The sequence below is a fragment of the Bos indicus x Bos taurus genome, chromosome 3 (assembly GCF_003369695.1).
Source record: "Bos indicus x Bos taurus breed Angus x Brahman F1 hybrid chromosome 3, Bos_hybrid_MaternalHap_v2.0, whole genome shotgun sequence".
Taxonomy (NCBI): domain Eukaryota; kingdom Metazoa; phylum Chordata; class Mammalia; order Artiodactyla; family Bovidae; genus Bos; species Bos indicus x Bos taurus.
In genome coordinates, this window is record NC_040078.1 from 18,938,886 (window position 1) to 18,954,233 (window position 15,348).

Below are 15,348 nucleotides of genomic sequence, written 5' to 3' on the forward strand. Positions count from 1 at the left end.
ACATGTACACCCATGGCTGATTCATTGAATGTATGTCAAAAACCACCACAATATTGTAAAGTAATTAGCCTCCAATTAAATAATATATATATATATAGAGAGAGAGAGAGAGAGAGAGTCTTCTAACTAATGAACACAAGATGTCTTTCCATTTATTTGTGTCTCTAATTTCTTAGTCTTTTGTCTCTTTGATTAAGGTTATTCTTAAGTATTTTATTCTTATTGATGTTGTTTTTAATGAAAGTGTTTTCTCAGTTTCCTTTTTAGATTGTTCATGGTTCGTGTATAAAAATGCAATTGATTTTTTATGTTGATTTTATATCCTGCAACTTTGCTGAATTTGTTCATTAGTTCTAATGGTTTTTCTGTGGAATCTTTGGGAGTTTCTGTAGATAAGACCGTTTCACCTGTGAACAGAGATTATGTACTTCTTCCTTTCTGATTTGTCTGCCTTTCCTTTCTTTTTCTTGCCTAACTACTCGGGCTAGACTTCTAGTACTTTGTTGATAGGAATGGCAAAAGTAGGCATCTTTGCCTTCTTCCAAATCTTAGAGGAAAAGTATCAAGTCTTTAAACCATTGTGTATGGGATTAGCTATAGGCTTTTCATATGTGGCCTTTATGATGTTGAGATAGTTTCTTCTTATTCCTAGTTGTACCTTAGATTTTTAGCCCCTCACCCAGATTGTCACTGTATCTCATTCTCTTGTTTAACCCTGTGTCTCATCAACCAACTCTCTGTCTCACTTGAGTGAACCAAATTAAAGTTAGAATAAATTTGTCGACTTCTACCCAAAAGCAAAATGTGATTTAGATAGCAGTTATGTTGACTTTAAAGATTAATTTGGGAGAAATTGTCATCCTTACATGTAGTCAATATTTTATATAATTTATGACTAAAAATTAGATCCTAGAAATGGCTTTCCTAACATGATAAATAATATATTTTAAATTAAATTTTTAGTATTTTTCCTTGTTTCACAGTTTTTAAAATATTTTTCTCTGTTTACATAAAGGTGAAGAATACACTACAACCTCAATTGTCAAAAAAAAGTGGGGGGTTTCATCTGGAAACAAGTTCAGCAGAGTATTTATCTGGATTACAGTTTAGTGCAACAAGTGTTTGTGTGTTGAGCACACGCAACCTGCCAGGTCTTATATTTAGTCCTTGTCTCATCCAACAAACTATTCACATAAATCAGTTACTTTGTTATTTATTTGTTATCCACAATTGGAAAGTGTACTGAAAATAAGTTTTACCTGAAATCACATGGATAGAGAGAATACAGCCAGGGTTAGAACTCAAGTCCTCTAGGTCTGGTACTTGACACTACAATGTACAACCTCCATTCTCTTCTGAGGATTAAAGATCAGAATAATGCATTAGATTATATAAGTAGTCTAGAAGTTAATATTTATCAGACCCTGTATTTTTGTATGAAGTTGTTAGATTCATAATAATAGTAGTAACAGTAAAAAAGCATGCTTAATCAACTGATGGCCCTCTGGGATGCTAGAGACAACCACCTGGGATTAAAATTTAATTGAAGATAATTTATAGTGTCAGTTTCGGGTGTCTTAACCTACCCTTCTGCTTCTAACAAGCAAAACTACTTTCTTTTTATACTGGTTCTGGTCTTCACTGATGTGTGGGCTTTTCTCTAGTTGTGGTGAGCTGGGGCTGCTCTCTAGTTGCAGTGTGCAGTGGCTTCTCCTGTTGCTGAGCACAGGTTCCAGGGCACATGGGCTCAGTAGTTGTGGTTTCCAGGCCCTAACGCACTGGCTCAATAGTTGTGGCACGCAGGCTGAGTTGCTCCACGGCATGGGGATCTTCCCGATACCCAGAATTGAACCCATGTCTCCTATGTTGGCAGGTGGATTCTTTACCACTGAGACACCAGGGAAACTTGCAAAACTGCTTCTTAATCATCCCAAATACTTTTCAGCCCCCTGATCCAAATGTCACACTTGATTTATTTCCTTGTGCTTAGTACATTAAGATAATTAGACAAAGAAGCTAAGTTGAGTTGTGGTGACTAGGCAGCCAAAAGGATTAAGATCTCAACATTTCTATAACCCATCCATGGTATATTGGTTGGGAAGTTCTAGATTAGACTTTTTCATGCAACATAGCAGACCAGAAATTCTGAAGGACATTCCTCGTTGAGAAAAACTAGATCCTGCGCCAAAATGTAAGGAAATAAACCACCGTGAGAATCAGCAGAAACAATAAGCAATGGACTTGGACCCTCAGGGGCTTAAGATAGCATGATAATTAGATATATAGTATAAAATAATTATGTATGAGATGTTTAAAGAAATAAAAGATGAAATCACAAAAAGAGAAAGCAACACAAAGCTGTAAAAATTAACAGGATTGCCACAGAACCTAAAACTTACAGAAATGAAAATATTGTATAAAAACAGAAGCATCTCAGCAGATAGATTAAGATCAGATCAGATCAGTTGCTCAGTCGTGTCCGACTCTTTGCGACCCCATGAATCGCAGCACAAGCCAGGCCTCCCTGTCCATCACCAACTCCCGGAGTTCACACAGACTCACACCCATCGAGTAAGTTATGCCATCCAGCCATCTCATCCTCTGTCACCTTCTCCTCTTGCCCCCAATCCCTCCCAGCATCAGAGTCTTTTCCAATGAGTCAACTCTTCGCATGAGGTGGCCAAAGTACTGGAGTTTCAGCTTTAGCATCATTCCTTCCAAAGAAATCCCAGGGCTGATGTCCTTCAGAATGGACTGGTTGGATCTCCTTGCAGTCCAAGGGACTCTCAAGAGTCTTCTCCAACACCACAGTTCAAAGGCATCAATTCTTCAGTGCTCAGCCTTCTTCACAGTCCAACTCTCACATCCATACATGACCACAGGAAAAACCATAGCCTTGACTAGACGAACCTTTGCTGGCAAAGTAATGTCTCTGCTTTTTAATATGCTGTCTAGGTTGGTCATAACTTTCCTTCCAAGGAGTAAGCGTCTTTTAATTTCATGGCTGCACTCACCATCTGCAGTGATTTTGGAGCCCAGAAAAATAAAGTCTGACACTGTTTCCACTGTTCCCCATCTATTTCCCATGAAGTGATGGGACCAGATGCCATGATCTTCGTTTTCTGAATGTTGAGCTTTAAGCTAACTTTTTCACTCTCCACTTTCACTTTCATCAAGAGGCTTTTGAGTTCCTCTTCACTTTCTGCCATAAGAGTGGTGTCATCTGCATATCTGAGGTTATTGATATTTCTCCCGGCAATCTTGATTCCAGCTTGTGTTTCTTCCAGTCCAGCGTTTCTAATGATGTACTTTGCATATACGTTAAATAAACAGGGTGACAATATACAGCCTTGACGAACTCCTTTTCCTATTTGGAACCAGTCTGTTGTTCCATGTCCAGTTCTAACTGTTGCTTCCTGACCTGCATACAGATTTCTCAAGAGGCAGGTCAGGTGGTCTGGTATTCCCATCTCTTTCAGAATTGTCCACAGTTCATTGTGATCCACACAGTCAAAGGCTTTGGCATAGTCAAGAAAGCAGAAATAGATGCTTTTCTGGAACTCTCTTGCTTTTTCAATGATCCAGCAGATATTGGCAATTTGATCTCTGGTTCCTCTGCCTTTTCTAAAACCAGCTTGAACATCAGGAAGTTCATGGTTCACATATTGCTGAAGCCTGGCTTGGAGAATTTTGAGCATTACTTTACTAGCATGTGAGATGAGTGCAATTGTGCGGTAGTTTGAGCATTCTTTGGCATTGCGTTTCTTTGGGATTGGAATGAAAACTGACCTTTTCCAATCCTGTGGCCACTGCTGAGTTGTCCAAATTTGCTGGCATATTGAGTGTAGCACTTTCACAGCATCATCTTTCAGGATTTGGAATAGCTCAACTGGAATTCCATCACCTCTGCTAGCTTTGTTCGTAGTGATGTTTTCTAAGGCCCACTTGACTTCACATTCCAGGATGTCTGGCTCTAGGTCAGTGATCACACCATCGTGATTATCTGGGTCATGAAGATCTTTTTTGTACAGTTCTTCTGTGTATTCTTGCCATCTCTTCTTAATATCTTCTACTTCTGTTAGGTCCATACCATTTCTGTCCTTTATCGAGCCCATCTTTGCATGAAATGTTCCTTTGGTATCTCTGATTTTCTTAAAGAGATCCCTAGTCTTTCCCATTCTGTTGTTTTCCTCTATTTCTTTGCATTGATTGCTGAGGAAGGCTTTCTTATCTCTCCTTGCTATTCTTTGGAACTCTGCATTCAGATGTTTATATCTTTCCTTCTCTCCTTTGCTTTTTGCTTCTCTTCTTTTCACAGCTATTTGTAAGGCCTCCCCAGACAGCCATTTTGCTTTTTTGCATTTCTTTTCCATGGGGATGGTCTTGATCCCTGTCTCCTGTACAATGTCACGAACCTCATTCCATAGTTCATCAGGCACTCTATCTATCAGATCTAGGCCCTTAAATCTATTTCTCACTTCCACTGTATAATCATAAGGGATTTTATTTAGGTCATACCTGAATGGTCTAGTGGTGTTCCCTACTTTCTTCAATTTAAGTCTGAATTTGGCAATAAGGAGTTCATGGTCTGAGCCACAGTCAGCTCCTGGTCTTGTTTTTGCTGACTGTATAGAGCTTCTCCATCTTTGGCTGCAAAGAATATAATCAATCTGATTTCAGTGTTGACCATCTGGTGATGTCCATGTATAGAGTCTTCTCTTGTGTTGTTGGAAAAGGGTGTTTGTTATGACCAGTGCATTTTCTTGGCAAAACTCTATTAGTCTTTGCCCTGCTTCATTCCGTATTCCAAGGCCAAATTTGCCTGTTACTCCAGGTGTTGCTTGACTTCCTACTTTTGCATTCCAGTCCCCTATAATGAAAAGGACATCTTTTTTGGGTGTTAGTTCTAAAAGGTCTTGTAGGTCTTCATAGAACCGTTCAACTTCAGCTTCTTCAGCATTACTGGTTGGGGCATAGACTTGTATTACTTAAACACAGCTGAAAGTGAACAGAAATAAAGATCTGAAAAAATCAAAAAGAAAAAGAATTCAATAGAAAAAGAAGTGAAAAACAAGAGAGGTTAAGCTAAGAGGACAAGTGAAAAGTCTTAATGTGCTGTGGTTGGAGTTCCAGAAGACAGCAGAGTGAATGGAAAAGATCTAATATTTGAAGAGATAATGAGTGAGTATATTCTAGAACTAAAGAAAATCATGAGCCATAGATACAGAAAGTACAACTTGATATAAGAAATATAAATAAAAAGAAATCTGTATCTTCAGAAATTATAGAATACTAAAGGCAAAGTGATCTAAAAGCAGTCAGAAATAAAAGACAGGATTCTCATAACAGAGTAGTCTTGCCTCTTAGAAGCAGTGTATGTCTTTTCAGCAATAGTGCATGTGAGAAGATAATAAAATATCTTCAGAGTGCTAAAAGAAACATGTAACTTAGAATCATGCTCTTGGCAAAACTAAACTTGAAAAATGAAGTTTTTTATTTTTACCTAAACAAAAATGGGAAACATTTACAAACAGGACAGTCCTAGGGAACTTCTAAGGAATATACTTAAGAAAGAAGAAAAGTAATACCACCAGACAGGAGGATGAAAGAAAGAATAATGAGCAAATATATCAGTAAATATGTTGATAATGTACATCTCCACAAAATCTATATGTAAGTAGTAATAATGGCTGTCTTCTGGGGATTTCAAAAAAGAACAGCTAAAATACTGAACGAAAATAGTATGGGGACTTCCTTGATGGTCCAGTGGTTAAGACTTTGAGCTCCCAGTGGAGGGGAACTAAGATCCCACATGCTGTGTCCAATAAATAAATAAAATTTAAAAAGCATTTTAAAAAATAATATGTAGTTTGGGGAGGGGGTAAACATAGGTGAACATAATTAATTTTTGTATTTTTCTGTGGCAAAGTGATTAAAATAATAATGAAAAAATGAGTATATATAGTTAAAGCCTAACCAGTAGAAGAGTCAAAACCAAATAACTATATAAATAAATAGAAATTTTTAATTTTTTGAAATGTAAGAAAGGGAGGGGAAGCATCATTAGAGTCAAATAGAATACCAAAATAAGATGGTAGAAATAGCTCTTAATGAAACACTAAGTACACTAACTATAAATGGACCAAACCATCAGTTCAGAGAAAGAAATTATAAAATTGACTTTTACAATACAAAAATCTATAAACTGTTTATATGAGACATATCTAAAACATGACACAGAAAATGGAAGGGAAAATATGCTAGGCAAAAGAAAGTGGAGTAGCCACGGAAAAAAATAAATTATCAAAAATTAATACTGGGGGTAGAGGAGACTACTTCATAATAATGAGATTCAATTCAGTAGTGGATAGAAACAATTCTAATCCAGTATGTATATAATAAAATAATTTTAAAGTTAGTAGATTCTTAGGAATAAATTAATCTGTTTTCATAGTGGGAGATTCCAGCAAGCTGTTCTCAATTATTAATCAAGCAGACAAAAAAAAGAAAAAAATTTGAACACCTCAAGATCACAAGTATGATTTATTAGACATATGTTGAACCCTATATTCAGTAATTAGAGAAAAATATACTTTCTGCTTAGACATTCTTGGAAAATTTACAAAAACCAGTCAGGATTAGTCCATAGATCAAACCTCAATATATTGTAAAGAATCAAGATATTATAGGCCAAGTTCTCTGTACATTAAACTAGAAGTCAAAAATACGGACTTTTTTTTTTAATGTAGTAAATTAGTTGGGATAGCACTAGGTACATTTATAACGCTTAACGTTTTACCTGATTAAATCAATAGACTTTTTGTTTGCATTGTCTTATGTGTGAAAGTTAGTAAAGGACCCACCCCTGAAATGATTCAAAGACCTGGATCCTTCCTGGGTGTGGCTGCTCTATCCTCTTAGGGCCTCAATGACTTCTTTATTCAATTATTCAGGCTTTCTAACCCTTTTCTTTTTTTTGTCAACTTCAAAAACTTTTTTTTTGGCAACTTTTTCCATTTCATCTGAGTTTTTAAATTTATTAACATGAAGTTATTAATAGTGTTCTCAATTTTTCTTACCTCAGTTAAGTACTTAGTTATGTCCTTTTTGGTCCCAATTCAGTCAGTTGAGTCCAGTCACTCAGTCATGTCTGACTCTTTGCTACCCCATGTACTGCAGCACGCCAGGCCTCCCTGTCCATCACCAACTCCCGGAGCTTACTCAAACTCATATCCATCGAGTTGGTGATGCCATCCAACCATCTCATCCGCTGTCGTCCCCTTCTCCTCCTGCCTTCAATCTTTCCCAGCATCAGGATCTTTTCCCATGAATTGATTCTTCCCATCAGGTGGCCAAAGTATTGGACCTTCAGCTTCAGCATCAGTCCTTCCAATGAATATTCAGGACTGATTTCTTTTAGGATGGACTGGTTGGATCTCCTTGCAGTCCAAGGGACTCTCAAGAGTCTTCTCCAACACCACAGTTCAGAAGCATCAGTTCTTCAGCACTCAGCTTTCTTTATAGTCACATCCATATATGACTCCTGGAAAAACCATAGCTTTGACTACATGGACCTTTGTTCAAAGTAATGTCTCTGCTTTTTAATATGCTGTCTAGGTTGGTCATATCTTTTGTTCCAAGGAGCAAGCGTCTTTTAATTTCATGGCTGCTGTCACCATCTGTAGTGATTTTGGAGCCCAAAAAAATAAAGTCTGTCACTGTTTCCATTGTTTCCCCATCTATTTCCCATGAAGTGATGGGACCAGATGCCACGATCTTAGTTCTCTGAATGTTGAGCTGTAAGCCAACTTTTTCACTCTCCTCTTTAACTTTAATCAAGAGGCACTTTACTTCTTTTTTGCTTTCTGCCATAAAGGTAGTGTCATCTGCATATCTGAGGGTTTTGATATTTCTCACAGCTATCTTGATTTCAGCTTGTGCTTCATCCAGCCCAACGTTTCTGATGATGTACTCTGCATGTAAGTTAAATAAGCAGGGTGATAATATACAGCCTTGATGTACTCCTTTCCCAATTTGGAACCAGTCTGTTGTTCCATGTTCAGTTCTAACTGTTGCTTCTTGACCTGCATACAGATTTCTCAGGAGGCATCAGGTGGTCTGGCATTCCCATCTCTTTAAGAATTTTCCACAGTTTGTTGTGATCCACACAGTCAAAGGCTTTGGCTTAGTCAATAAAGCAGTAGATGTTTTTCTGCTTTATTTATTTATGCTTTCTCTGTTTTCTTGATCTGTTTGTCAGACTCACCATTTAACTTTTTAAGCCTCTTTGTTGTATATGTATTTTTTCTCTTTTATTTTTAAAATTTGCTTGTGTCTCTATTATCTTTCTTTTTGCTTCTAACACACATCTAAGTAAGTTGTCTAATAAAACTGGATAAATAAAATTATATGAAGCCTGTTTTTTATGCCAATCAAGCTTATCTGTGCCTAAATATTAGTTGCACTAAGAAAATTATATTCTATAAACAGTTATATTATTTTGTATTTCTCCTTTCTTTACTCTCTCTTATTAAACAAGGAACTTTTCATTCTAAGCAACAGACCTCTTAATTCACAATAGTGCAAGGAAAAAAGGAACGTATTGGCTTGCATGGTGGAGAAGACAGATATGTCTGGGTGCAGACATTCAGTGATGCCATTGAATCTGTGCCTGTGTCTCAACCACACTTTGCTTTAGACCTTCTCCATCCTTGGGTAGCCTTTCCCAATTTAGTGCGACAGCTAACAGGCAGGCTTGTATCTTGCAAGCCTAGCAACTCAAGCAGAAAGAAAACCCAGCCCCAAGGGCTCCAGCACAAGTTCCAAGATTGAGAGTCTCAGCTCATGCTCATATGCACAACCAGTCACTGTTGGGGGGGGGGGGAGTCAGGGGGTGTGGGGGATAAAAGTCAGCTGTCAACCCTAGTCAACATACATGGGTTAAAAATGGTGCTGATTCCCCAAAGAAAAGGGAATGTTGGTGTGTGGATGAGTGGTGAGAGAGAGAACAGATGGATAAATGAAAGGAGTGATGTTAGTAGGAAAGGAAGATGCTGAGCAGGCAAGAACACCTAATGTCCCCTAGATCTTAGTAAATACTGGATTGGCAAAGCTCAGTTTTTTCATCAAGAAGTTCAGGAAAAGCTAATGGGAGCAAAAACTGGACAGAAGGGTAATCAGAATGTTCATTTCCTTTCCTCGTGGAGTAGTTCCTTAATCCACATGATGGTACTACAGGAACACAAAACACATCTCCCCGCTCTACTTCGTGTTTCTACCAACTAAAATTTTACCTTTAAAGGGTTAACATTTTTCACTACAGCACTTTCTCTAAGATTCCCAGAGTTGACTATAGACGCATATAGCCATATATCCAGTAGACACATATAGCTATATAAATTTAAATATAAATTAATTGAAACTAAAAGACGCTTACTCCTTGGAAGGAAAGTTATGACCAACCTAGAGAGTGTATTGAAAAGCAGAGACATTACTTTGCCAACAAAGGTCCATCTAGTCAAGGCTATGGTTTTTCCAGTAGTCATGTATGGATGTGAGAGTTGGACTATAAATAAAACTGAGCACCGAAGAACTGATGCTTTTGAACTGTGGTGTTGGAGAAGACTCTTGAGAGTCCCTTGGACTGCAAGGAGATCCTACCAGTCCATCCTAAAGGAAGTCGGTCCTGAATATTCATTGGAAGGACTGATGCTGAAGCTGAAACTCCAATACTTTGGCTACCTGATGTGAAGAGTTGACTCATTTGAAAAGACCCTGATACTGGGAAAGATTGAGGGCAGGAGGAGAAGGGGATGACAGAGGATGAGATGGTTGGATGGCATCACCAACTCAATGGACGTGGGTTTGGGTGGATTCTGGGAGTTGGTGATGGACAGGGAGGCCTGGCGTGCTGCGGTTCACAGGGTCACAAAGAGTCGGACACGACTGAGTGACTGAACTGAACCAAACTGAATAGAAACTAAACTAAAGATTTAGTTTCTCATTCACAATAGCCATATTTTGAATGCTCAGTAGCCATCTCTGGCAACCATGTTGGACAGCTCAGCTGTGGCCCATCGTTTCTGTCATCACTTACAGTTCTGTTGGACAGCTCTGACTTAGCACATTAAGCTAATACCAGCAATTTGTTATTCAGTGTCTTTCTAGTGACAGTTACTCTAAAGTGGATGGGTGAGAAATTTTGATTATGACAGAGAAAACGAGAGACGCTGACTAGGATTTCAGCTCCCTTCAGATGGGACAGTCCCTGCCATCACAGAGCTGGAATCCCTGGTGATCTCTTTGCACGTACCCCACAACAGCAGGCTGGGACTGGATGCCCAGGAGCCACCTGAGCGCAGTGTGCTTGGGAGCAAGGGAGTGTGAGCGTCTGGTGATGTCAGCCCCACTTTAGGAGCAGTTTATCTAAGTCAGTCAGTACCCACTGATACCCACATGTCATAAATTTCCACCCCTGTCATGCACTTCATCATCTCTCAGTGTTACATAAATCTGATAAAAACAGATGTTTTTTCCTTTTTTGTTCTGCAGACCTGTCCCTCTTTGTTCTGTTGTTGTGATAAATAGCCAACTTGATAAACTTGAGGGGAGGAAATTGTTTCTTTCCTGTAATGTTCGAAGTGTTGATGAGAAGACACTATACTCAGAGGCAACAGGTAAGAAGCTGCCACTTGCTATTTTAGGTTTGGTTTCAGCTGTTTGGGGTTTTTTTTGTTTGGGGAGGGGTGGAATTGATTTGGTTTTTTAATCCATGCATGCCCAGAAATTCTTAATTCCCTGTCATGCAGAGAACAAGCTATTCTTATTCACTGTTTTCCAGTATCTCTCAAAATTATAGTCATGTGCCTTTTGACCCATTTTCAGGATTTTATTCCAAAGGTGTACTAACATGTGTTCAACATTACAATGTGTGTAAGGTTGCTCTGTTGTTTAGTTGCTGAGTCTCATCTGACTCAATTGGGACCCCATGGACCCCCTGCCAGGCTCCTCTGTCCATGGGATTCTCCAGGCAAGAATACTGGAAAAGGTTGCCGTTTCCTTCTCCAGGGGATCTTCCCGATCCAGGGATTGAATTCACATCTCCTGCTTGGCAGACATATCCTTTACCACTGAGCCACCTGGGAAGCCCCTAAGGTTGCTCTAGAGTTCTAGTATTGGTGCCACTCATTCAGTGTTATTTGACCTAGCCAAAGATTGGCCAAACATAGATATCTATCAATAGGAGACTAGGTAAAGAGACTGCAGCTCATCCATATACTATATTGTGTGTGCCGTAAAAATTATTGTGGAAGAAAATGGCAACCAACTCCAGCATTCTCGCCTGGGAAATCCCATGGACAGAGAAACCTGGCAGGCTACAGTCCATGGGATTACAAAGAGTCAGACACAACTGAGCAATTAAACAACAAATAAGAATAAGGGAACTCTTTGGGTATGATATGGAGCTATATGTCATTACTATACACTGAACGAAAAATACAAGATACAGGACAGTGACTGTATTTATGCTATCATTAGTGCAGAAAAAATGATAGGTTCTTCCCATTCTCTTCCCTTTTTCTTCTTCCTTCCATTTCACCCTTCCTTTCTTCTTAAATATTTCTAAAGCTATTAGGGAGAGTCGGGGTGGGGCGTGGTAGGCCCAGGGGTGAGGGCAGGGCCATGGGGAGGGATGGCTACATCAGCCCGTCGCTGTCTAGGAGCCTGAGTGGAGTAAAGGATGTCGGCACAGGGCAGTGGCCCAGCACAGGATGTCAGAGTCCAAGTAGGGAAAGGGAAGAGTTCACATGGGGAGCAGCATGGGTGGCGGAGCCCACAGGGGAAGGGTGGCATCTGCACAGGCTGGGAACCAGAGTTCCAGATATGGAAAAAGTGCAAGTGAGAATGAACCCTATGGTCCTGGATTGGAGTTGGAGATATTGGACATGGATATTTTCTGTCTTTTGCTCTTGCAAATACTGTTGTAATCAGTAACTTTGTATATTGTCAGCTCTCACAGGGCCTTTGCAAGTGATGGGTCCTGGAAGCCTCATCTTCAATAGCTTCAGATTTAGGAAAGCTAATTTAGATATCCAATACTTTTTGTTTGTTTTTTTCTTCTTATTTTAATGGAGCTCAGATTCACATGTTTGGGTTAGTCAGAATCCTTGATGTAGAATATATATACTCATTATTAGTATTTACATGAAAGGTAATCTTTTACTTACTCGTTCACTAATGTGTTTATTTTTTCTAATTTAACAAACATCTTGAAATTTTCAATCAAACAAGAACAGAATCTTAATAATATTATATCCCTACCTAATTACTTTTCTCCATCTCATCCTTCTGTTTTTCCTTCAGAAGTAACTCACTGCCTTCAGAAGTGATCTCAAATTTTGTGGTTTTCATTCCTTTATACATTATTTTTTTAAGTTTTATTAAGAATATATGTGTGCCTAAGTAATATATTGTTTAGGTGTTTGTTTTTGAACTTTGTAGAAAAGAGATTGTACTGTATGTGCTTTTCTGGGATTTGATTTTTTTTTCCCCACTTAGCTTCATATAACAAGTTCACACATGTTGTTGGTTCTGTAGCTTGTTCGTTTACTACAGTATAATATTGCATTGTGTGACTATACTGCAATGAATTTATCTCCTCTTCTAATGGTGGAAGTCTGACTATTATGAATGGGGCTACTATGAACATTCTTATTCATGTCTTCTGCTGGTATATATGGGCAAGAGCTTGGCCTATGCTTAGGAGTGAAATTTCTGGGTTGTGGGGTGTAAGAATGTTCAGCCTTACAGAGGAATGCCAGATTATTTTCTCAAGCTGTAACAAATTACATTCCCACCAGCAATAGATGAGATTCTCTTGATTCCCTATTTTTTCCAGCAATTGATAAAATCAAACTTCTTGATTTTTGCCAAATGGTTGTAAAATGATATATCAGTATGATCTTAAGTTGCATTTTCCTGATATATTTATTAATCATATTTGTCTCCCATTCTGCAAAATTCCTATTTGTTCAGCCTCTTTTATTGTTTTTTTCTTACTTTTTAAATTGGTTTATAGAAATTCTTTATATTTTTATTAAACTAATCTTTTTGTTGACTATATAAGCCGCATATATCTCCTAGAATATGTAAGTTGCCTTTTATTTGCTATGTTATCTTTTTATGAACAGAAGTTTTTGATGTAAATATATTCACATTTATTAAATTTTTTCCTTTACAGTTAATGCTTTTGTGTCTTGTTTAAGAAATTCATTTTTCCCTTAAGTGTCAGCTTTTGCAGCAATGATGGATAAAAGAAGCAGGAGGAAGATCATGAATAATTTGAATCCACAGTTAATTTAAACCCCATCCCAGGCTGTGGTTTGTGCTTCCTGTCTCATTAAATCTTTCAGTATCATAAAGGTACCAGATGGCTCAGTTGTAATTTTACTTCCTTTCACCTTCTTGACTATCTCTAATGAAAGTGGTAAAGAACCATGAAATGACCAAGAGGTAGACGACTTGGTTACCCAGGAGTTGCTAATACAGTATTGTGATAGTCAAAAATTGATTCTTAATTTAGCTGAAAAATGAGAGTATGCAGATATCCTGAGAGTACCAATATGAATCAAAGTGCTTTTCTTTGTGTGTATTTATATATTTCTACTTAGAGAAGTTTCATCAGGTCAAAGTCAGTTGACTTATAATCATCTCCTTCTATTTTGTTTAGGTTTATTTATAAAGCTGGATCCTGAAAAAAGTTCAACATAAAAGAGCTTCTGGTGAATTCCATAGCAGTCTGCATAAGGCTGCCCCTCCTCCAGAAGAAGCAGTGGTCTCCAGTCCTGCTCTTGTCATCCACTGTTAAATCCCCATCAGGCAAAACCTGCTAACACAGACCTTCCTAAATAAGTCTTTTGAATTCAATTCCAGGAGCTCCATTTCCACCTTCCAAACTTTTTTAACACAGAGACACTCTCTGTGACAGTATCAGCAATTCTTTCTGTCTCCTTAGGATGAGTGTCTGGTTCTCCTAAAATCTGAATGGGCTCCTTAAGGTTGCTCAGGAGTGATGTCTGATCCATTGCAGACTAGAGGAAAAATTCATACTGAAACTTTTACCACAAACTTGGAAATGCCAGAAAACTGAAGAAAGGAATGAATATGTGGGTACATGAGTGTGTGTGTGTGTGTGGTGTGTATGCATTATAAATTACAAAACTAGCTTTGTTGTATCTAAACAAATCTTCTAGGCTACAGTAGGAAACAACCAGTTTCTATAGAATCAGACCCTTCACCTCTGTTGTCTTGGAGTCTAGGGATTAAACTACTTTACCATTTTAACATAGACTGTTATTATCTCTTACCAGTAGCATGGTTTATCATCACTGGAAGCAGCCTGTATTCATTTCCTAAGTGTCTTAATCCATTTGGACTTCTATAACAAAATACCACAGGCCAGGTAGCTTGTAAAAAACAATAATTTATTGTTCACAGTTAAAATGAGTTAAAATGGAAAGTCCAAAGATCAGGATGCCAGTGTGTTCACCTTCTGATGTGGGCCCACTTACTAGTTCATATCTGGTACCTTCTCATTGTGTCCTTACATGGTGGAAGGAGCTAGAGATCTCTCTGGATCTTTTTATAAGGACACTATTCACATTCTTGAAGGCTTCACCTTAAGCACATCCCAAAAGCCCTGCCTACTGATACCATCATATTGGGCATTAGGACTTCAACATATGAATTGGGCCAGCCCAGGGTGGGGTGACCCAAACATTCAGACCATAACATTAAGGCTGCCATCATGAAGTACCACATACTAGGTGGCTTAGAACAACAGAAATTCATTGTCTCATGGGTCTGAAGACTTTAAATCCAAAATCAAGGTATCAGCAAGGCTGTGCTCCCTCTGAAGGTCTAGGGAAGGGACTATTCCATGCTCTCTCCTAGCTTCTGGTTGCCTAATGCGTTCTTTGGCTTGTAGATGCATCACCCCACCTTCAAATGGTATTCTCATGTGTGTCTTTGTATCATTTTCCCTCTGTCCATGTTTCCCCATTTTATAAGGATACCAGTCATATTGGTAGGGTCCACCTTAACAACCTAGTTTTAATTTGATTACCTCTATAATTGATTACCTAAGATGGGAGGGTCATGGTGGAGAGGTCTGACAGAATATGGTCCAGTGGAGAAAGGGATGGCAAACCACTTCAGTATTCTTGCCTTGAGAACCCCATGAACAGTATGAAAAGGCAAAATGATAGGATACTGAAAGAGGAACTCCCCAGGTTGGTAGGTACCCAATATGCTACTGGAGATCAGTGGAGAAATAACTCCAGAAAGAAA

At 38.5% G+C, this 15,348-nt stretch overlaps 1 protein-coding gene across 1 annotated transcript in view; it reads left to right on the forward strand.

Annotated features, from left to right (window-relative positions):
• THEM4 (thioesterase superfamily member 4) overlaps nt 1–14,343 on the forward strand; it is a 49,324-nt gene extending 34,981 nt beyond the window's left edge. The window contains exons 5-6 of the mRNA XM_027533270.1: nt 10,552–10,676; nt 13,730–14,343. Coding sequence (XP_027389071.1) covers nt 10,552–10,676; nt 13,730–13,770 — 166 coding nt within the window. The 3' untranslated portion in view covers nt 13,771–14,343. The remainder of the gene's footprint in view (nt 1–10,551; nt 10,677–13,729) is intronic.
• The last annotated feature ends 1,005 nt before the right edge of the window (nt 14,344–15,348 follow it).